Source organism: Jaculus jaculus, chromosome 18 (genome assembly GCF_020740685.1).
Source record: "Jaculus jaculus isolate mJacJac1 chromosome 18, mJacJac1.mat.Y.cur, whole genome shotgun sequence".
Lineage (NCBI taxonomy): Eukaryota > Metazoa > Chordata > Mammalia > Rodentia > Dipodidae > Jaculus > Jaculus jaculus.
Genome location: NC_059119.1, coordinates 10,731,200 through 10,755,060, shown reverse-complemented (window position 1 = coordinate 10,755,060; position 23,861 = coordinate 10,731,200). Strand labels below are relative to the sequence as shown.

At 46.1% G+C, this 23,861-nt stretch overlaps 1 protein-coding gene and 1 pseudogene across 1 annotated transcript; one reads left to right on the top strand and one right to left on the bottom strand.

Annotated features, from left to right (window-relative positions):
- Nucleotides 1–568: 568 nt before the first annotated feature.
- On the bottom strand, nucleotides 569–11,234 carry Srgn (serglycin). The gene is made up of 3 exons (XM_045137635.1): nucleotides 11,096–11,234; nucleotides 4,733–4,877; nucleotides 569–1,243 (listed from the first exon to the last, which is right to left on the bottom strand). Exons 1-3 carry the CDS (start codon nucleotides 11,169–11,171, stop codon nucleotides 985–987), a joined length of 480 nt encoding a protein of 159 aa, XP_044993570.1. The 5' UTR covers nucleotides 11,172–11,234; the 3' UTR covers nucleotides 569–984.
- On the top strand, nucleotides 10,111–10,205 carry LOC123455867 (annotated as a pseudogene).
- Nucleotides 11,235–23,861: the final 12,627 nt, after the last annotated feature.

Sequence of the window (23,861 nt, the reverse complement as noted above, 5' to 3'; positions counted from 1 at the left end):
GGCATTTGCCTGCAAAGCCAAAGGATCCTGGTTCGATTTACCAGGACCCATGTAAGCCAGATGCACAAGGGGATGCATGCGTCTGGAGTTCGTTTGCAGTGGCTGAAGGTCCTGACACACACATTCTCTCTCTCTCTCCCCCTCTCTTTCTCTCAAATAAATAAAATTTAAAAATTAACTGCCAGACGTGGTGGTACACGCCTTTAATCCCAGCATTTGGGAGGCAGAGGTAGGATGATTGCCAAGACTTTGAGGCCACCTTGAGACTACATAGTGAATTCCAGATCAGCCTGGGCTAGAGTTAGACCCTACCTCAAAAAAAAAAAAAAAACTTTCTAGAGAGCCCAGACAGCTCATCCCTTTGGTTGTATTTCTGCTTTAATCAAGTAACATTTGAAAATGGATGTACAAGAAACAAGGCAAAGCCGTAGGAGAAGCCAAGACCAGAGCTGTGCTTTAACCATGACCTTGAGCTTCTAATTCTAATAGCCACAGACTTCTAAATGATATCACTAGCTCCACCACACTCCAGTGGCCACAGCACAAGAAAACTTTTCACACCGTAGGCTATGTCACATACCAGGTTTCACCTTGTTTTATTTTTAATCAAAAGAGGACCTCATCTATAATTCATAATGATGGGGCAGCCGGGTTCCTGAAGACTTAGGTATGAAAATAATGCCCACCAATTTGCTTTTCAAATTGAAATTTTCAAAAATCATATGATGTCTACATGTTATTGTATAATGAGACTCTAAGTTAATTTCCTAATGATATTGATTCAATAGCATATATAAGGCAGGTATTTTCCAGAACAAGCACAATGATTAAAATTGATGAGCGGAAAAAAGGTGCTAGAATTTAAGAGTCTTTTTCAGATCTTTTAAATTTTCTATAAAACTCTATTCCAAGACTAATCATTTAACCATGGTACACAAAGTATGCTAAATGCATTGCTTGGAGTCAAGATGAGGGAACCATCGCTCATAGAATAAAGCCATCTTCTAGTCTATCTTGAGCCAAGCGATGGTCTTCCATGGGAAGCTTCCTCTTGAGAGGTTTAAAGTTGTAATAGACATCATTTTCATCTACTAGCTGGTATTCCCATTCTGTGTCGGGATGGGAGCCACTTCCAGAGCCACTTCCGGATCCACTGCCAGAGCCAGAACCTGAGCCGGAGCCGGAGCCAGAAAAGTCCTCAGAAATAAGGAAGACATCATTCCAGAGCTGGGATTTTGTCAATCTGAAACAGGAAAGAAAATTATGTGTGTGTGTGTGTGTCTCTCAAAGCCAAAGGACCCAGGTTTGATTCCCCAAGACCCACATAAGCCAGATGCACAAGATGGCACATGCATCTGGAGTTGATTTCAGCGGCTGAAAACCCTGGCATGCCTGTTCTCACTCCCTCTTTCTCTGCCTATTTAAAATAAATATATATTTTTTATTTTTAAAATATATTTTATTTGTTTATTTGAGAGAGAGAAAGAGGCAGTGAAAGAGAGAGAGAGAGAAAGAGAATGGTGCTCCAGGGCCTCCAGCCACTGCAAATGAATTCCAGATACATGCGTCCCCTTGTGCATCTGACTTACGTGGGTCCTGAGGAATTGAACTGAGATCCTCTGGCTTTGCAGGCAAACACCTTGCCCACTAAGCCATCTCTCCAGCCCCCAAAATAAACATATTTTTTTAAAGTGAGTAAGTCAGGGACTGGGGAGATGACTCAGTGGGTAAGAGCATTTGTTGTGGAATGTGGGAACCCAAGTTTGATCCTAAAGACACAATACAAAGCCAGGCAGGTTCATGCATGCATGCAGGCACCCGGACTGAGGGTGTGGAGACAGGAGGCTCACTGGCCAGCCAGTCTAACCAAAATAACAGGGAGTTCCAGGTATTGTAAGAAACACTGTCTCAAGGAAATGAGGCAGAATAGAAATCGAGGACATCAACGTCTTCCTCTGGCCTCTGCAGGGGTGCACATGCATAAGCATACATACATGTGCACACCCATACACACACACCACATACTAAACACACAGCAAAAAAAAAGAATAAATCAGAAAAATAGCAGGAGATAACAGAGAAATGGAATAAGCTAATGCCACAGAGGGTGACAAGGTAGTTCCTTCAGCCACAGGACCAGAGAGAGCTGGAAACAGATTTGGCAGGTACTGACATATAGATGGCATTAAAAGCCATGGAACAGGCCGGGCGTGGTGGCGCACACCTTTAATCACAGCACATGGGAGGCAGAGGTAGGAGGATCGCCATGAGTTCGAGGCCACCCTGAGACTCCATAGTGAATTCCAGGTTAGCCTGGGCTAGAGTGAGACCCTACCATGTGGAGGGGGGTGAGAACCCATGGAACAGGTAGAGGTCATTTAGAGAAAAAAATATAGGCCCAGGACATAACGCCAACGTATTGGAAATTGAAACAGAGGAGAAAACAGCCTGGGAAGCAGAAAGCAGCCCGGGATAAGGTCGGCGGTAGAAGCCGGGAGAGAAAAGCATCTCAAAGAAGGGAGTGGGGCCAGCTGATTTTGAAGGCAGTGAATCTAAAAATGGAGACACAATCAATGGATGTGCCAAGCAGGAGTGATTGTGAACTCACTAAGCACGGTGGGTCGAGGATAGGCACAGAAGTGGAACCCTCAGGGGGTGAGGACAGAGCAGACAGCAAGCACAGGCCACCCTTCCAGAAAGTGCTGCTGTGAGACAAAGCACAGTGGGGAGGACCCGAGTTCAGGGAGGGCGTCTCTCCAACACTAGGAGGGTGCCTGCGTACTGCTGAAGCCCTGGAGAGGGGGCCCAGGACGCTAGTAACAAGGAGGGCTCCCTTGGGAGCTGTACAGCAACCGAAGTCCATAGTGAATTCCAGGTCAGCCTGGGCTAGAGTGAAACCCTACCTCGAAAAACAGAAAAGAAAAGAAAGAATAAATTTCGGATTATCCATGAATTCATATTGGGTCATTTTGCAAGTTCAAGCAGGTTTTATTTGCTCAAGAAGAGCAAATTGGATTCTGCACAGGTGTGGTGGCTCATGCCTGTAATCCCAGCACTCGGGAGACTGAGACAGGGGCTGTTGTTTGTTGTATGAAGAGAGCCTGAGATGCATCATGAATTCTAGGCCAGCCTGAGCTAAAGAGTGAGACTATCTCAAATGAAAAATGAAAACAAAAGATTCCTGTTGGATCTTAACATACAATACCCGCTACTTGAACAAGCGCCACATCTTCAATCATTTTCAGTATCTGTTAAGGAAAGGTGCTGCTTGTCTATTCCACCTACAAAAATCCTGATGCCGGACATGGTGGCGCACACCGTTAATCCCAGTACTGGGGAGGTGGAGGTGGGACAATAGCCGTGAGTTCAAGGCCACCCTGAGACTACATAGTGAATTCCAGGTCAGCCTGGGCCAGAGGGAAACCTACCTTGAAAAACTAAAAACAAACAAACAAATTAAGAAAAACCTGAAAGGTGAAGGGAAAACTAATCAAAATCTAACAGGTTATAAATAAGTCATATGAAAACCTACTTTTTTGGAGCCATAAATTGTTACTAGTAAATTTTCAGTGCCAGGGATGGGATACCTCCCAGTGAGTTGTGGGCCAGGGAAGTCCCTGATGCCCCCAAAACATACAGGCCATTGCAAAGGCCCTTGGTTTCCCACCAGGAATAGATGGTAAGACCCTATTGCTGAAGACTCCTCATACTAGGGCTGCAAGGCCACTGAGAAATCCTGCTGGAGCTGAGCTGAAAACCTCCTCCATGTCAACCAGCTAATAGAAAGCTGGAAAAAGTCACGCTGCATGCAGTTCAATGGGAGAGAGAGAAAATACTCAACAGTGGACACTGCAAGCCTTATATTTGGCCAGCCAGGCCAAATGAACCAACAGGTGCACATAGTGGCACATCTGTCATAGTGGAACGAACCATTTTATAATCCATGGGAGGGAATACATCCCTGATACTGAAAACCTAAAATAGGAGTAGTCATGAGCCCTAGGGGTGTAATGTCTGCTGCTGTCCGGCTAAACGTATATACTATGCTTATCAAACTGCCCAGTAAACACTTCTCTTAATGTCCATACCCTTATATTAATGCTACTCTCACTTTTGGTTACAGAACCTTCTCTTTTCGGATGGCAGTGACCTTGGGATGACTCAGAAGGCACCATGGTGCTAAGAAGAAGAGACAGAGGAGTGCTCAGCACTGAAATATCTCTATCACACCTTCCAAGGCTCAGGGTCTATTGCGGAAGAGGTGGTGGAAAGAATGTAAGAGCCAAAGGAAGGGTAGGACTCCTTACAACAAGCTCCTCCAGACACAAAATGGCCTGGATATCCATGACCTCACAGTGCCCAACACTACCTACACAAGACCATCATAAGAGGAGGAAAAGATCATGACATTAAATAAAAGAGAGACTGATTGAGAGGAGGAGGGGATATGATGGAGAGTGGAGTTTCAAAGGGGAAATTGGGGGGGGGCATTACCATGGAATACTGTTTACAATTATGGAAGTTGTCCATAAAAATAAGATAAAATAAAGAAAAGCCCAGCAAAACCACTGACAAACCATGTACACTTGCCCATCTCCCGCGTCGGCACATGCGGTATAGTTCTGCCTTGTGCGGTGCAGTGAAAGCCAAGGTACCAGCTGGAGCTGCCGGGGAAACCCTGGCAGGCTGCCCCCCTCCTTGCCCACATGGCATGTGAGAAGAGTGCACTTACACAGGGTCCGAGCCGGCCGGGAGGACGCCGTTGGCCTCGTCTGTGCTCAGATCGAACAGTGGTCCCTTTTCGTCAATGCAGTTTGCAGAGTTGCTGTCAGGCTTGCAGCGGACCCACTGGTACCTGGCTCTGCGCATTGGGTGACCTGCCCAAACAAGGACCCCCACAGAATAAGTGCCCCAGAGACAGCTGGGTTTTGTTTTTGTTTTGTTTTGTTTTGTTTTTGTTTTTCGAGTAGGGTCTCACTCTAGTTCAGGCTGACCTGGAATTCACTATGTATTCTCAGGGTGGCCTCGAACTCATGGCAATCCTCCTACCTCTGCCTCCTGAGTGCTGGGATTCAAGGCATGTGCCATCATGCCAGGTTTCTTTTTAAATTTATTTATTTATTTGAGAGAGAGAGAGACAGAGACAGAGCGAATAGGCATGCCAGGACCTCCAACCACTGCAAATGAACTAGATGCCACCTTGTGCATGTGGCTTACATGGGACCTGGAGAATTGAACCTGGGTCCTTAGCTTTGTGGGCAAACGCCTTAACTGCTAGGCCATCCCTCCAGCTCCCTGTCTTACTTCTTTGGAGAGACTATTCTATCACAATCTTCCCCTTGTTATCTGAGTATAGTTTATAGGGTCTGCTCTGGGTTTCTGAGTGTAGCTTACAGGGTCCAAGTGGGTCAGCATTGGAATAAAGCAAGCAAAATGACATCATGAGGTCCTCCCCTTGCTGCTGCGTCACAGTGGCCAACCTCCTCCCCTGGTCAGTGGGAAGCGTGGTAGAGCTGGTAGGCTTCAGACACTAGGTCCTAAGAACAGCACCACGATCAGAGGTTTTGTTTGTTTGTTTTGGTTTTTCGAGGTAGGGTCTCTAGCCCAGGCTGACCTGGAATTCACTACGTAGTCTCAGGGTGGCCTGGAACTCACAGCGATCCTCCTCCTACCTCTGCCTCCCAAGTGCTGGGGATTAAAGGTGTGCTCCCAAGCTCTTCAAAGACTTGTTTCTCTGCTGAGGTGGGTGCCAATGTGGCCTCACTAGGAGTCCACAGCTTCTAGGGAGAACCATTCTACCTCTTTCCACTTCTCAACCTACGAGGGTGCAAATGTTAATAAGACTAAGGCACACAAAATTACTCTTAAGAAACATAAAACTCTGTAAAACAGTTAACACAGGTAAGCTTAGAACATGGCTCATGCTGAATACATTTTAACACTTAGTTTCCAGTCTAATTACTGCTTAGGAGTCTCTTGTAAATGCAGGATATTTAAAAAAAAATCTAGCCGGGCGTGGCACACACCTTTAATCCCAGCACTCGGGAAGCAGAGGTAGGAGGATCGCCATGAGTTCAAGGCCACCCTGAGACTATACATAGTGAATTCCAGGTTAGCCTGAGCTAGGGTGAGACCCTACATCGAAAAAAAAAAAAAAAAAAAATCCAACCTCTCCTCCAGCAGAGGGCGTCTGCTGTCCACCAGAAAGAAAGCCAACTCCATATGCCCCTTGAAAAGGTAGATTGAGACAGTGTCTAGCCCATGCTAGCCTCAGACTCCCTGTGTAGTTGAGGATGTCCTTAAACTTCAAAGCCTCCTTTCCTCCTCTTCCAGAAGATGGCTTAACTACTTGGCCATCTCTCCAGCCCGTGAACTCTATCTTTTTTTTTTTTTAAATTTTGTATTTTTAGTTATTTATTTGAGAGAGAAAGAATGGACACGCCAGTGCCATTAGTGACTACAAACAAACTCTAGATGCATGCACCCCCTTGTGCATCTGGCTTACGTGGGTCCTGGGGAATCGAACCTGGGTCCTTTAGCTTTGCAGGCAAGCGCCTTAATCATTAAGCCATCCTGCAGATCCATCAGAGAAGCTTAAACTCGGGGTGGGGAGGGGGAGGAGACTATTTTGATTCATTCAGAATGGTAGTGTTTAAGCAGATGTCCTTATCTAAACTGCAGTTACTTCCTAATGGCCATGCGACTTCACAAGATGGATGAGCTCCCAATTCTTGCTCAGTTTGACAAGCTATAAAAAGCTCCAAGCTTACTTTCAATTTCTGCCTGAACTCAGTAGTAAACCTTATAGCAAGGGCTATGATCAAAAGAAGGTTTGTATTTCAAATAAAGTTTCTAATCTTTCAGTTACAGAGGAAGCTAATTGTGACCTTGAAATCGAATTGACTAATTCTACGGGCCCTGGACAAAACTCACACGTAGTTTTCAAAAGCCCAGGACATGATGGATGTCAGTTTCAGTTGCGTGTGTGTGTGTGTGTGTGTGTGTGTGTGTGTGTGCGCGTGTTTTGTAGAGGTCAGAGGCTGTCATCAGGCATCTTCTCCGATAACTCTCCACCAGCTGAACAAACCAGCCAGCAGGACTAGAGATCCCTCCGTCTCCACCTCTCTAGTGCTGGGATCGCAGGCAGGTGCCGCCACATCTGATGTCTGCACGTGGGCGCTGAGAAACCGAACCCAGGCTCTCATGTTCACACAGCGCTCCACTGACTGGCCCACCTTCCCCACTCCAAATCAGGTTTTCCCCTATCATGGGGACTAATTCCTCCTCACAGAAAAATTTTAAAAATTAAGTATGGCATACGATGTTATGTACTTGCAAAACTCCTCTGTTGATGCCCTAACCTATAAGAACCTCCTAATGTGACAATATGTGCAGAGGTAGTTAAGATGAGGCCATTAGGGTGGCCCTCATCCACTATGACTGGACTGGTGTCCTTATAACCAAAGGTATGTGACCAGGTGAGGACACAGGGAAAAAGCAGCCATCTGTCAACTAAAGAGAAAGGTTGGGATGAAACCCACCTTGTCAACATCTTGATCTGGGATTTATAGACCCCAGAACTGTGAGAAATAAACTTCTACTGCTTAAGCCCCCCAGTCTGTGGTAATTTGCTGGGGCAGTCCAAGAAAACTAATGCACTGACCTAAGATAACAAACCAAACACCTAGTTAATTTGATCAGTCAATATTTATTTGCAAGCTGAGAGAGAGGAAGGGAAAGAGGGAGAAAGAGAGAGAATGGGTGCGCCAGAGCCTCCAGCCACTGCAAACTCCAGACACATGCACCACTTTGTGGATCTGGCTTCACATGGGTACTGGGAAATCAAATCCAAGTCATTAGGCTTTGCAGGCAGGTGCCTTCACTGCTGAGCCATCTCTGCAGCCCTTAAATATGCTTTTTGAAAGGATAGGGAGGGCATGTAATTGAAGCACACTTGACACAGAGCTAAGAGGAGATGGTGTTGTGGCTCCACTGCCAGCCTCTTCTGTACCATTAACATGTGGCCAGGCATGTCTGTCCCTTCCTCTTCAGAGATGAGCACAAGCCCTACAGCCAGAAACACCCTCGTTTTTCAGTTTATGACTGTCTCATTCTCGGTTTCTGTTTCCAACTAAGAGCTAAGTCAACAACTTAATGACATAAATGTTAGTGTTTACATAACCTCCTTATGGTTTCTTTCCTTCTTCTTTTCTTTCTAGTGACTAAATATATAAAGTTTTGTTTTCTTCCCAGTTTTTCCTAGAGAGGCAGTATGGACTGTGACATTTCTAGGAAATTTTGCAATTGTGAAGATTTACATATACATTTACATATATATGATATATATTATATATCACTGGCAGAGGTACACCCAGTACTAACTGGGCATGTATAACTGGGCCACAAACATGAAATTAAGTATTCTCAATCTTGGGCTGGAGAGATGGCTTACTAGTTAAGGTGTCTGCCTGCGAAGCCAAAGGACCCAGGTTTGATTCCCCAGGACCCACGTAAGCCAGATGCACAAGGGCACATGCATCTGGAGTTCGTTTGCAGTGGCTGGAGGCCCTGGTATGCCCATTCTCCCTCCCTCTCTCTCTCTCTCTCTCTCTCTCTCTCTCTCTCTCTCTCTGTTACTCTCAAATAAATAAATAAAAATAAATAAATAAATAAAAAATTTTTTAAATTGACTTTATACATTCCCAGCAGATAAGGAATTGCACTGAGATGGTCTGTAAGCATCTATTTCTACCAGAAGTAAGAACAAGACAGCTAGAAGTCACTTTGAAGAAACAAATCCAGGACATGTGTGTCACTGTGACTCAACATTTCCTTCACTATTGGTGGTGGGGGGGGACTTTATGTTTTTCTACTACAAATTCTGCCACCTGTCTATCAGGCCATGACCTTCTGCCTTGTTTAGACATAGTTCTGATTGTACCAAAGGAAAAGTTATATTTTTCTTACAAACTTATCATTTTCATTTTCTCAGCCCTAAATGACAGAGAAACCTGAGGAGGTTATTTCCAAATGTGATGTTTCTCTAAGCAACGGCCAAATACTAACATTCTTTAGACTGTCTTTAAAATCTTTTTGCAGGGGGTGGGGAGGATGTTAACTATGTCTAACCAGAATTGAATTTTCAATAAGACCCCAGATTAAAAGAAAAATGGAGGGCTGGAGAGATGGCTTAGCAGTTAAGATGCCTGCCCGTAAAGTCTAAGGACTGGAGTTCAATTCCCTAGTATCCATGTAATGACGGATGTACAAGGAGGTACGTGTGTCTGGAATTCATTTGCAGTGGCTGGAGGTCCTTGTGCGCCCACTCTCTCTGTATCTGCCTCTTTTTCCCTCAAATAAATAAGTAAAATATTTTTTTTAAATGGGCTGGAGAGATGACTTAGCGGCTAAGGCACTTGCCTATGAAGCCAAAGGACCTCGGTTTGATTCCCCAGGACCCTCATGAGCTAGATGCACAAGGTGACACACATATCTGGAATTAGTTTGCAGCCCTGGCATGCCTAGTCTCTCTATCTCTCTCGCTTGCTCACTCTCTCTCTCTCATTCTCCCTCTCTCCCTCTCTCCCTCTCTCTCTCTCTCTCTCTCTCTCTCTCTCTCTCTCTCTCTCTCTCTCTCTCTCCCTCCCTCTGTCAAATAAATAAAAATAAAATATTTTTCAAAAATGGAGTCACTGGGCTGGAGAGATGGCTTAGCGGTTAAGTGCTTGCCTGTGAAGCCTAAGGACCCCAGTTCGAGGCTCGGTTCCCCAGGTCCCACGTTAGCCAGATGCACAAGTGGGCGCACGCGTCTGGAGTTCGTTTGCAGAGGCTGGAAGCCCTGGCGCGCCCATTCTCTCTCTCTTCCTCTATCTGTCTTTCTCTCTGTGTCTGTCGCTCTCAAATAAATAAATAAATAATTTTTAAAATTTTTTTTTTAAAAATGGAGTCACTGCCCATTGTGGTGGCACACACCTTTAATCCCAGCACTCAGGAGGCAGAGGTAACAGGATTGCCTTGAGTTTGAGACCACCCTAAGACTACAAAGCTACATAGTGAATTCCAGGTCAGCTTGGGCTAGAGTGAGACCCTACCTCAAAAATAAAAAAAAGAGTGCTTGCTTCAGCAGCACGTACACTAAAAGTGGAACAATATAGAGAAGATTAGCATGGCCCCTGCGCAAAATTCGTGAAGCGTTCCACATTAAAAAACAACAACAACAACAAATGGAGTCACATTTATCCCAATTAAAAAGCAGTACCTTGAGCTGGAGGGCTTAGTGGTTAAGGTGTTTGCCTGCAAAGCCAAAGGACCTTGGTTCGATTCCCCAGGACCCATGTAAGCCAGATGCACAAGGAATGGCATGCGTCTGGAGCTCGTTTGCAGTGGCTGGAGGCCCTAGTGTGCCCATTCTCTCTCTCTCTCTCTCTCCCTTTCTCAAATAAATAAAGGAAAAAAAAAAAAAGTTCCTTGCTGTGTGTGGTGGTGCATGCCTTTAATACCAGCACTTGGGAGGCAGAGGTATGAATTCAAGGCTACTCTGAGATTACACAGTGAATTCCAGGTCAGCCTGGGCTACAGCAAGACCCTACCCCCAAAAAAAAACAAACAAAAAAAAGGAAAATAAAATTTAAAAAAAGTACCTCCCAGTGTTAAAGTAATGATGTCACCACATCACACGTCACATTCAAACTCGAGATTGGTGTAGGACTAGAAAGATTCTTGGAGTCATCTCCATGTGGCAAAACACAAGGGTCATGTTCTTTTCCTTCCTTGGGCTAAGGTGATTATCCACACATCTTCATCCACAAAATAGCACTTCTCATTTCTAAGAGTTGACAAGGCTACCACCTGCCTCAAAGTTTAACTTTTTTTTTTTTTCCTGGTACCAAACTCACTCAAATGACCTCCCACGAGGGGTGTTAAGTCACCCAAACCCTTCTTCTCCCCCTCCCACGATGTGACTCATTCTGAATGTTAAAATGAAGACAATAATTTGTGAGGACTCGGTGTGTGTGTGTGTGTGTGTGTGTGTGTGTGTGTGTGTGTATGGGGGGGTTCAAGAAGATGACAGGGGAATAAAATTCCTGGGTCTTACCTTGAACTGAAGATCCCCAAACCAGGACGAAGGCGAGGAGCAGGGCAAGCCCGCTGCCTTTGAGGACCGTCTGCATCCTGCCCAGCCCACCGTAGGAAATGGAGCAGGGTGCTCTCTCACTGTCCCTTTTAGAAAAAGGTTCCAAAACCTCAAACCCTGCCCAAGAACACACGTCACAGTTTCCTGAACAAATAGAAAAAAAGGTCCACATCAACACCCAGAGAAAAAATAAAAGGAAAGCAGAAAAATAACTATTCAGACCCATTATGAAACTACACTGGGTTCTCCCCAGGCCTGTCCCCCACCCCCCCTTGAAACTTTGTTCTTTGCTACTTGCCTGTTTAGGGAAAGAAAAAAAAATCCCCATCAAAACAGTAGAGTCAGCACTCCGAAGTACTTTTCTTTTCTTCAGGTAACAAACTAAACATGAGCTATAGCATGGGTAAGACAGAAAACTGGATCCGGCCCTTCATCACCCAAAACACACTTGATGTTCGTTCTGCACGAGGGAACCTCACTGAGGCAGGACCTTCCACGACCCGCCTCACCCACCGCCTCTCATAGGACCTCAGCTCTCTCCTCCTGGGTGCGGGGTTCTCATGGCATCCCTCACTATCCCTTTCCCTCGCGGGGGGGGGGGGGGGTGCCTTGGTAAAACAGGAAAGAATATTTCACATTCCTTTTCTTTAGACCAACTGCTTCTTTTTTTCTTTTTGTCTCTGGGTAGTCTCGAACTCACGGCGATCCTCCTGCTTTGCCTCCCTAGTGCTGGGATTCAAGGGATGCGCCACCAGGCAGGGCTCCGACTGCTTCTTACGATTTGATTTCATGCATACTTTTAAAAATCTTTTTTCCTACTTAAAACGAAAAAAAAAAAAAAAAAAGCAACAATTTAATGCTGGGTCTTTCTGACCTTGCAGGCAGAAATCCAGAAGCCCGGGTTTTCCCCTCAGAGAGAGGGCGGTGGGCTGGACAGACACACAGCGTCACTTTCTGAGCATAAGGGAATAATGGTGTTTCCCCAGGTCCAGGGAAGGCCTGCAGCGTGTGTGTTTGTGTGTGTGTGTGTGTGTGTGTGTGACACTCTCCAAGAGACCCTATGGAGCCGTGTGGGGCGACTCACACCCTGGCACTCGGAGGCAGAGGTTGGAGGATCGCCGTGAGTTCGAGGCCACCCTAAGACTACATAGTGAATTCCAGGTTAGCCTGGGCTAGAGTGAGACCCTACCTAGAAAAAGAAAAAAAAAAAAAAAGAAACAAATGGTTCATATGATAGGGTCCTCACTGGGGGTACAGGTTTCCCCCTTCCTTCCGCTGAAGATTCAACCACTCAGCACCTCAGCTGCCCAGACACTGTCATGCACGTGCCCACTTTCCATCTCACGCCCCCACTCCTTTGCGGGTCCTTTGACTGGAGGGAGGAGTTTCCCTTCCCTTGTTTTGAACTTCCTGCTGATTCCTTACCATTTCCTGCTAGGGACAGGCCTCCGAATCTAAGTAGCTATGGTACAGGAATAAGAGAGATCTGACCCTGCCCAGAACTGGGGGACCCAACTCCCAGACCCAATGAGACTCCCCCAACACACACACACACGCACAGGAACACTGAGATGTCTTTCGTCCCTTTTCATCCTCACCCCCAATTAAAACCCCAAAAACACTGTCTGTGGAAACGTCTGGATGGTTAAGTGTGCTTGCTTACAAAACCGACAGCCTGGGTTGGGATTCCCCGGTACCCACATAAAAGCCAGATGCACCAAGTGACCCATGTCTCCAAAAAGTGGTCTTGGGCTGGAGAGATGGCTCAGAGGTTGCAAAGCCTAAGGACCCAACTTTGATCCGCCAGTACCCACGTAATACCAGACACATTCATCTGGAGTTCGTTTGTAGTGGCTGGAGGCACTGGCAAGCTCATTCTCTCTCTTTTTGGGGGGTCAGGGGGAGGGGAGTTTCGAGGTAGGCTCTCACTCTAGCCCAGGCTAGCCCGGAATTCACCATGTAGACCCAGGATGGCCTCAAACTCACAGTGGTCCACCTACCTCTGCCTCCCGAGTGCTGGGATTAAAGGTGTGCATTACCACGTCCAGCTCATTCGCTCTTTCGGTCTGCCTCTTTCTCAAATAAATAAATTAATTAAATAAAAATTAAATTTTAAAAACTGGACTGTATTCAACTTCATAGATTTTACACCTTGTTACTATGAAAAGGTCAGAGTTGGGGACTTTCAAGGAGGAAGTTGAAAGAAAGGATAAATCCCTTGTCACTTCCCACCTAGAGATTACAACAGCCAGGCCCGGCCTTTGGCAATGCAGAGGGTCATGTGGCACTCCCTAGCACATGGCTCCCTCTTCGTCTCCCTTCACTGATTTGCTTTCATGCCCTGCTCCTGGTGCTTTGTAGCCACACTGAGGTCCCTGCTGCTTTCAGACCCTCTGGTGATTTGTCCATCAAAACCACCTTAACTGGGCTGGAGAGATAGTTTAACAGTTAAGGCACATGCCTGCAAAGCCTAAGGACCCAGGTTCGATTCTCCAGTTCCCATGTAAGCCAGATGCACACGGTGGCACATGTGTCTGGACTTCGTTTGCAGTGGCTAGAGGCCCTGGAACGCCCATTCTCTCTAATAAATAAATATAAATAAATCTTTAAAAAAAAAAAAAAACCTTAGGGCTGGAGAGATGGTTAAGCAGTTAAGTGTTTGCCTGTGAAGCCTAAGGACCCTGGTTCCAGGCTCGATTCCCCAGGATGCACAAGTGGGCGCATGCATCTGGAGTTCGTTTGCAGTGGCTGGCGGTCCTGGTGTGCCCGTGTTCTCTCTCTCTCTCTCTCTTTCTGTCTGTCATTCTCAAATAAATAAATAAAAATAAATTGAGCAGAGTGTGGTGGCGCACACCTTTAATTCCAGCACTCAGGAGACAGAGGCAGGAGGATTGCTGTGAATTCAAGGCCACCCTAAGACTCCATTGTGAATTCCAGGTCAGCCTGGGCTAGAGTGAGACCCTACCTTGAAAAACCAAAACAAAAAATTAAAGAAAATAAATCGAAAAAAATAGCCCTAACTTAAACTTCCTCTGGAATAATAAGTGATCTATACAATTTCTCAAACTTGTTGACAATATTTTATTTATTTGTTTATATCTGAGGCAGGGTCTCAGGTAGCTGGGCTAGCCAAAGTAACATGCATCAGAGGATGACCGCGAATTCCTGATCCTTCTGCCTCCACTCCCTGCAGGGTGGGATTTACAAGCATGGGCCACCATCACTAATTTCTAGGCTCCATAACCTGTTTCTTTCTCCCCAAACAACACATCCCAAACTACACTCACAATGCCTGCCACTTAAGGTTATGAATCACTGAGGACGTAGGAATCTGCTGCCCTTCACGTGTAACGACAGACCATCAAGTAGACAGATCTTCCCTGGCCTTTTCATGTCAGTCTCCAGGGACTGAACGCACTGACCAATTACATTACTACATTTTAGTTAAGACTTAGTATTTTTCTGCTTTGTTTTTTAATGGTGTTTTTCTTTTTAAAAAGTATTTTTATTTGTTTGAGAGAAACTGAGACACAGAGAGAGAGAGACAGAGAAAGAGCAGGGCATGGTGGTTCACGCCTTTCATCCCAGCACTCAGGAGGCAGAAGTAGGAGGATCACTGTGAGTTCGAGTCCACCCTGAGTCTACATAATGAATTCCAGGTCAGCCTAAGCTAGAGTGAGACCCTACCGCCCCCCCCCCAAAAAAAAAGAAAAAAGAAAAAGAGAGAGAATGAGCATGCCAGGGCCTTCAGCCACTGAAAACTAACTCCAGATGCATGTACCACCTAGCTTATGGCTTATGGCTTATGTGGTCCTGGGTAATCAAACCTGGGTTCTTTGGCTTTGCAAGCAAGCACCTTAACTGCTAAGCCATCCCAACAGCCCAGTATTATTTCTTTTCAAGGAGACACCAAGAGGGAATAGGCATGCCAGAGCTTCTAGCCACTATAAACAAACTCCAGATACATGTGCCATTTTGTGCATTAGGTTTTATGTGAGTACTGGGTAATCGAACCCAGGTCGTTAGGTTTTGCAGGTAAGTGCCTTAACCACTGAACCTTCTTCCCACGGTTGTACATTAGATTTAAAGCTTATTCCTCTTCTCTAACTGGAAGTTTTGTCCAACATTTCCATCTTTTTAAAAAATATTTTTATTTTATTTATTTGAGAGCGAGAAAGGCAGAGAGAGAGAAAATGGGCACATCAGGGCCTCCAGCCACTGCAAACAAATTCCAGATTCTTGTTCCCCCTTTCGCATCTGGTTTACATGGGTCCTGGAGAATCGAACCAGGATCCTTTGGCTTTGCAGGCAAATCCCTTAACCGCTAGGCCTCCTGCTCCATGTGTATGTTTAAAATTTAATTTAAACCAGGCATGGTGATGCATACCTTTAATCCCAGAATTTGGGAGGCAGAGGTAGGAGGATAACAGTGAGTTCAAGGTCACCTTGAGACTACACAGTGAATTCCAGGTCATCCTGGGCTAGAGTGAGACCCTACCACCCCCCCCCAAAAAAAAACCCGAATACGCAAACAAGCAAAAAACAACTAGGGCCTGGGAAATTGCTCAGTGGTTAAATAAAGGTGCTTGCTCCCTGCAAGCCTGAGTTCATTCCCCAGGACCCACATAAAGCCAGACACTCAAAGTGGTGCACATACGTGAACTCATTTGCACAGCAAGAAGCCCTGATACACCCATTCTCTCTCTCTCTGCTTGCAAATGAATAAAAATATTTCTTTTTTTAATATTTTATTTATTTATTTGAGAGAGAGAGAGATACAGAAATAGGCAGCTAGAGAGAGAGAGAGAGAGAGAGAGATACAGAAATAGGCAGCTAGAGAGAGAGAGAGAGAGAGAGAGAGAGAGAGAATGGCACGCCAGGGCCTTTAGCCACCGCAAACAAACTCCAGATGTGTGAGCCCCCTTGTGCATTTGGTTTACTGGGGTCCTGGGGAGTCGAACCTGGGTCCTTTGGCTTTTCAGACAAGCACCTTAACCACTAAGTCATCTCTCCAGCCCAAATAAAAATATTTCTAAAGAGTGCTAAACAAGGGCTGGAGAGATGGCTTAGCAGTTAAGGCACTTGCCTGCAAAGTCAAAGGATCCAGATATATACATTCATTTCAGAGCCAGGCATAGTGGCTCATGCCTTTAATCTAGGCACTCACTCAGGAGGCTTACAGTGAGTTCAAAGCCAGCCTTAATTACAGAGTAAGTTAATCAAGGTCAGTTTGGGCTACAGTGAGAACCTACCTCAAAAACCAAAAAAAAAAAAAAAAAAGCAGCCAACTATTTCCCAAGACACTTAATATCTTTGGTGCTGAGGAAGGAAAAGAACATTAGGGGTAAGCAAGAGATTACTCAATATATATTTTCCCCCCAACCATATCACAGTTTAAAAGCACCATTTTAGAATACAGAGCTCCGTCAACCTCAGAGGTCTTCCTGGTAATCACAGTGTGATCAGGGGAGAGTCATCTCTCTAGTCCCTCCAAAACATTCCGAAATATAAAAATGAAGTCTTGAGCAGCTGGGTGTGGTGGCGCACACCTTTAATCCCAGCACTCAGGAGGCAGGGGTAGGAGGATCGCTGTGAGTTCGAGGCCACGCTGAGACTACATAGTGAATTCCGGGTCAGACTGGGCTAGAGACTCCTACCTGGGGGTGGGGGGGGGAGCCCCATGGTCTGGAGAACAGCTAAAAGCACTTGCTTGCCAAGACTGATGGCATGGGTTTGATTCCCCAGTACCCATGTAAAGCCAGATGCACAAAGTGGCGCCTGCATTTGGAGTCTATTTGCAGTGGCAAGAGGCCCTGGAGCCCTCATTCTCTTCCCCCCACTTCTCTCTCTTTGCCTGCAAACTAAAAAAACAATAAAATATTTTTTAAAAGTCAAGCACTCCTATTATTTATGTGATCAAGAAAGCCGCTATCTGGAGTCCCAGAGTCCCGAATCCCAGAGTGGAGGAAAACAACGCACATGCCACTATGATGTCGCTGGAGCCCACTTGGGCAACTCACTGGATCTCTGACCACATTTGGACATTTTGGGCCCCTGTTGCCTAAAGGTTAGTATACTTTGGCAGTTTTTTTTTCCCTCCACTTATGTAACACTTTCCAAACCTTCCCAACGGATGGACTGACCGTTGGTTATGTGTAGAGAAACCCCTCTCAGGAGCCTTCAAGAGCACAGTTGCCTAAAAGCAAAGACTGCGCAATGCTGGTGGAGGGAACTGTCCCCGTGTGTTTACTTATTCGTTTATTTATTTATTTATTTTTCAGTGCTGGGAATCAAACCTTGCACATGCTAGGTAAGACCTTTTATTCCCCCCCCCCCCGACCAAGACTATACACTTATCTTTCTTTTTCTCAGCTACCACTGAAGTCAAATGGTTTTGCTTTTAATGTTAAAAAAAAAAAAAAAAAAAAAAAAACAGGGCTGGACAGATGGCTTAGCAGTTAAGGTAGTTTGCAAAACCTAGGGACCCGAGTTTGAGTCCTCAGTACCCACATTAAGCCAGATGCACAAGGTTGCATATGCATCTGAAATTTGTTTTCTGTGGCTTGAGGCCCTTGCGTACCCATTCTATCTGCCTCTTTCTCTCACTCTGTTTCAAATTTAAAAAAATATTAAAGGGGGCTGGAGAGATGGCTTAGCAGTTAAGGCATTTGCCTGCAAAGCCAAAGGACCTCGGTTTGATTCCCCAGACCCACATAACTAGATGCACAAGGTGGCGCATGCATGTGGAGTTTGTTTGAAGTGGCTGGAGGTCCTGACACGCCCATTCTCTCTCTCTCTCTTTCAAATAAATAAAATAAAATAAAGCGCTTGCTTGCAAAGCCTAGTAGCCTGGGCCCAATTCCCCAGTACCCACATAAAGTCAGACACACAAAGTGGTGCGTATGTCTGGAGTTCATTTGCGGTGGCTGGAGGTCCTGGTGTGCTTGTTCTCTCTCCCTGTCTCTCCTTGCAAATAAATAGAGAGAGAAAAGAGGAAAGGACAAGAGAAAAGGAAAGGGAAGGACAAGAAAACCCTTCATAGCAGCTGGATCTGTTGCAGGCCTGTTGTCCCAGCTCCTTGGGAGGCTGAAGCAGGCAGGGGAAAGTCCCAGGCATGCCTGGGCGCCAGGCTGAATTCAAGGTCAGCCTGATAACTTGAAAGACTTGATTTCCCAAAATAAAAAATTAACAAAAACAAACAAAAAAGTCAGGTATGATGGCACACAAATTTAATCCCCACACTCAGAAAACAGATGTAGGAGGATCACTGTGAGTTCAAGGCCAACCTAGGACTACAGAGTTCCAGGTCAGCCTGAACTAGAATGAGATCTTACCTCAAAAAAACACACAAGCACCACATGGTGGCACGTGCCTTTAATCTCAGCACTCAGGAGGCAGAGGGAGGAGGAGTTCCATGAGTTTGAGGCCACCCTGAGACTACATTGTGAATTCCAGGTCAGCCTGGGCTAGAGTGAGACCCCCCCCCCCTCAAAAAGCCAAAGAACCCAGGTTCGATTCCCCAGATCCATGTAAGCCAGATGCACAAGGTGGTACATGCATCTGGAGTTTGTTTACAGCGGCTGAAAGCCCTGGCGTGCCCATTCTCTCTCTCTCTCCCTCTTTCTCTTCCTTAAATAAATAAATATTAAAAAATATTCAAGGCCACCCTGAGACTACATAGTGAATTCCAGGTCAGCCTGGGCTAGAGTGAAACCCTAACTCAAAAAACCAAACAAAAAAGTGGGAGCTGGAGAAATGACTTAATGGCTAAAGTGCTTGCATGCAAAGTCAAAGGACCCAGGTTCGATTCCTCAGGACCCTAAACCAGATGCATGAGGAGCATGCATCTTGAGTTCGTTTACAGTGTTACAATGACTGGAGGCCTCAGCATACCCATTCTGTCTCTTCCTGCCTATTTCTCTCTCTCTCAAATAAATAAAGAAAAATAAAATTAAAAAATAAAAATAAAGCAGGGCATGGTGGTGCATGCCTTTAATCCCAGCACTCAGGATGCAGAGGTAGGAGGACCACTGTGAGTTCAAGGCCACCCTGAGACTACAGAGTGAATTCCAGGTCAGCCTGAGCTAGAGAGAGACCCTACCTCAAAAAAAAATTTTTTTTAAGGAGGGAAAACTATAGAGCTGGCTCAATGGCTAAGGCGCTTGCCTGTAAAGCCTAAAGACCTGGGTTCGATTCCCCAGTACCACCTAAAACCAGGTGCACAAGGTGACACATGCATCTGGGGTTCCTTTGTAGCAGTTTGAGGTCTTGGCATGTCCATTCTCTCTGTCTCTCTCTTTCTCTCTTAAATAAATACTTATTTAAAAAAAAAAAAAAGAGCCAGGCATGGCGGCACACGCCTTTAATCCCAGCACTGGGGAGGCAGAGGTAGAAGGATCACCAAGAGTTTGAGGCCACTTTGAAAGTACATAGTGAATTCCAGGTCAGCCCAAGACTCTGCCTCAGAAAACCACAAAAAAAAAAAAAAAAAAAAGGGAGGAGGGGAGGGACTGAGGGGCTGAGAATATAGCTCAGTGGTAGTTTAGCAAATGTTTTTTAGCAAGTATGAAGCCCAAGGTTCAATCCTCAATATTAAAATTAATTTATTCACCGTAGTAAAATGCTGTAATTATCTGCTATTATCTTATTGCTAGCATCATTGTCATTATTATATAGTACATTCAGGTCTATGGACCATTCTTTCTCTCTGTCTTTCCTTTTTGGTTTATTTATTTACAAGCAGAGAGAGAAAGAGAGAATGGGCAACCCAGGGCCTTCAGCTGCTGCAAACAAACTCCAGACGTATGTGCCACTTTGTAGAGCTGGCTTCACCGGGATACTGGGGAATTGATCCTGAGTCCTTTGGCCTTGCAGGCAAATGCCTTAATGCTAAGGCATCTCTCCAGCCTCCTTCCTGTTTTTTGTTTTTTAATATTTTGTTTGTTTACTTGAGAGAGAGAATATTGACAAGCCAGGTCTTCTAGCCACTGCAAATAAACTCCAGATGCACACACCACTTTGTGTGTCTGGCTTTACTTGGACACTAAGGAACTGAACCTGGGCTATCAGGCTTTTCTTTTTTTCTCCAACCCCGCACCCCCCCCCTTTTTTTTTTAATTCAAGGTAGGGTCTTACTCTATCTGGCCCAGGGTGACCTGGAACTCATTCTATAGTCCCAGGCTGGCCTCAACTCATGGTGGCCCTCCTACCTCAGCCTCAGGAGTGCTGAGACTAAAGGCAAGAGCTATCACAACTGCCACCACGCGTGGCTGCTTGGTTTGTTTGTTTTTAGTGTTTTCAAGGTAGGGTCTCACTCTAGTTCAGGCTGACCTGGAATTCACTATGGAGTCTCAGGGTGGCCTTGAACTCAGGGCGATCCTCCTACCTCTGCCTCCTGAGTGCTGGGATTAAAGGCATGTGCCACCACACCCAGCTTTTTTGGTCTTTTTTTTTTTTTTTTAAGATGGTGTCAATATCTACTGTACATCCCATTATGCCCTAAAACTCACAAGCTTCCTTCCCAAATCCCAAAGGAGAGGGTTACAGCTTGTACCACCACACTCCTCTCTGGGCATCTCTATTGACATCAAGACCACGCAGACCAGGCTGGAGAGACAGCTTAGTGATCAAGGCACTTGCCTGCAAAGCCAAAGGACACAGGTTTGATTCCCCAGGACCCATGTAAGCCAGATGCACAAATGCATCTGGAGTTTGTTTGCTGTCCTTGGATGCCCTGGCATGTCCATTCTCTTGTCTCTCTACTTGTCTCTTTCCCTCTGTCTCTGTCATAAACAAATAAAATAAAATATTAAAAATATTTTTTAAAAAAGCCGGGCGTGGTGGCGCATGCCTTTAATCCCAGCACTTGGGAGGCAGAGATAGGAGGATCGCTGTGAGTTCTTGGCCACCCTGAGACTCCATAGTGAATTCCAGGTCAGCCTGGGCTAGAGTGAGACCCTACCTCAAAAAACCAAAAAAAAAAAAACAAAAAAAAAAAGACCACAAGACCAAGGGTACAGCAAGCTGCTTGCTCAAGGCCGAGTCCTGGTTGTGAAAGAGCCTGGATCAGAGCGATTTCCACCAGCCGCTTCTGTCGGGTTTCCTCTAGCCCAGGATTCTGCACTGAGCCGCTCCAGGGTCAGGTCAATCACCCCACCCTCAGGGCAGTCACAGTGCAATGAGGCTCCTTCCTCCCTTCCTTTGGTCCCTGTTCCTTATCACTGGGTGGCCCTTCCTGCCTTTTGTGTTAGATTTTGTTCTTGTAGGTTTTGGCTGCTCCTCAGGCCTTAAAACACTCTATTCCCATATACTGATAAGTATATTCTGACCAAGTCTTGCCTGAAATCTCACCTTTTTATGGGAGCAGGCCTGGGCCTCTCAGTAATGCTTTGGCCTCCCCACACACTTTCCACAGAGCCATTGCCACCTACCTTTCCTCCCCTCCCCTCCCAAAATCTTCAACTCACTGTCTGCCACACCCACTAGAATGCCACCGGTATGACAAAGGATCTTGTGGGGAGATGCACATGTATGTGCAAGTATGTTGCCACCACGCCCAGCTAAATCAATGCATCTAGCCCTCTCCACAGTCCTCTGGGGACAGTGCTGATGAAGGAACTGAGGATAGAATTTGTTCCCCAGGCTGGGCATGGTGGCACACTCCTTTAATCCCAGCACTTGGGAGGCAGAAGTAGGACGGTCACTGTGAGTTCCAGGCCAGCCTGGGACTACAGAGTGAGTTCCTGATGAGTCTGGGCTACAGCAAGACCCTAGCTCAAAAGAAAACAAGAAAAAAAAAAGTAGAGGGGCTAGAGAGATGACTTAGTGGTTAAGGTGCTTGCCAGTGAAGCCTAAGGACTCATGTTCTACTCTTCCAGATCCCACCTTAGCCAGACGCACCAAGGTGAGGCAGGCACAAGGTCACACATGCCCACTAGGCGGCACAACCGTCTGGCCTTTGATTGCAGTGGCTGAGGCCCTGGTGCACCAATTCTCTGTCCCCGTCTCTTGCTCTGTCTCTTTGTCTCTTTCCCTGTCTCACTCTTCTGAAAAATAAAATAAAATAAAATAAAATAAAATAAAATAAAATAAAATAAAATAAAATAAAAACAGGGCTGGAGAAATGGCTTAGCGGTTAAGGCGTTTGCTTGTGAAGCCAAAGGACCCAGGTTCAATTCTCCAGGACCCACGTAAGCCAAATGCACAAGGGGCACATGCATCTGGAGTTCGTTGCGGTGGCTGGAGGCCCTGGTGTGCCCTTTCTCTCTCTGTCTCTCTTCTATCTATCTCTCTCCTTCAAATAAAAAAAAAAAAAAGTAGAATTTGTTCCCCACAGGGTCCTCTCCAATGAAGGAAGAGTCCAGACCAGTCATTCACCCAGCTGCCAGAGATCCTATCTTCCACCTCCAAACACCCACAAACCAGAGATACCAGTCAAACACAAGTATTCCTGGCAGAAATTTCTACTTAAACCTCTTAATCCTGGCCTCAATGCCTTGTGAGAGGCTTTTTCTGACTGTCCCCGAGGCAGCATCACTTATCACGCAGGGTGTGCGTGTACAATCCAGATAAGGAAAGCATCCTGGTGTATGTTTAACAGTAGACCCCACAGAGGTCCAAGTCCAGAGGTAAGCAGGCCTTTGAGACACCTGACTGCCCCCAGACAGGGCAGCTGGGCAAGATGAGGTTAGGGTCAACCCTCTGGCCTATCTCAGGCAAGAGAGACTAGATACAGGGTGGCGTCCTGCGGTGGCCCAATGTCCTGTAAGATCTCCGTTCCTTTGCCCCTCCATCTCAACACGGTTCTGGGGCAACGATGCCAACATGGGACCATCAGGGCAAGGACCGTCTGAACCCAGGGCAACTGCATGTGCTTGACCCGCAGTAGACTTTCAGGGTATGCCTGAGGTTCGGACATGGCTACATCCAGCACTGACCGTAGGCAGCATGGTGGTGAAGAGCGGAGCTTGGAAGAGTGCACCATCCTGTGCCCACCTCCGGCTCAGCCATCTGCCTCCTGAGGCCCTCGGTGATCCGAACCCACCTTCCTGAAGTCCAGTTTCCACACCTGTTAAAAGGGGAAGCTACATTCTCTTCCTCTAGGGCTCCAGAAGGGCTGAGTAAAACAGGAACTGTGTAGTTTTCTGCCCGCAAGTGCTCAGCATTTCCAATATTCATTCACTAGCTGAGGACTCCATTGGGTGGGGGACCCTGGGAAATTCACTTATGGAGTCTCTACTTCTGTTCCTACGAAATGGGATTATGGGGCTCACTGGGGAAATTGTTCAGCTGGTAAAGTGCTTGCCTTGCAAGAATAAGGACCTGAATGCAATCCCCAGTACGTAGGTTAATTCCAAGTCTGAGGGCACGCACCTGTAATTCCAGGGCTGAGGAGAGACACCCACACACAGGAGGATCCCTGGGGCTCTCTGGCCAGCCAGTCTAGCCTAATCAATGAGCTCCAGGCCAGTGAGAGACTCTGGGTGGATAGTGGGGCTGGAGAGATGACTCAGCAGTTACAGAGCTTGCCTGCAAAGCCTAACGACCCGGGTTCGATTCTCCAGGACCCATGTAAAGCCAGATTGCACAAAGTGGCACATGCATCTGGAGTTTGCAGCAGCTGGAGGCCCTGGTTCACCCATTCTCTCTCCCTCTGTCTCTCTCTGCTTGCAAAGAAATTTTTAAAAAAAATTTTTTAAGAGCTGAATGGTGTTCCTGTGGATGATTG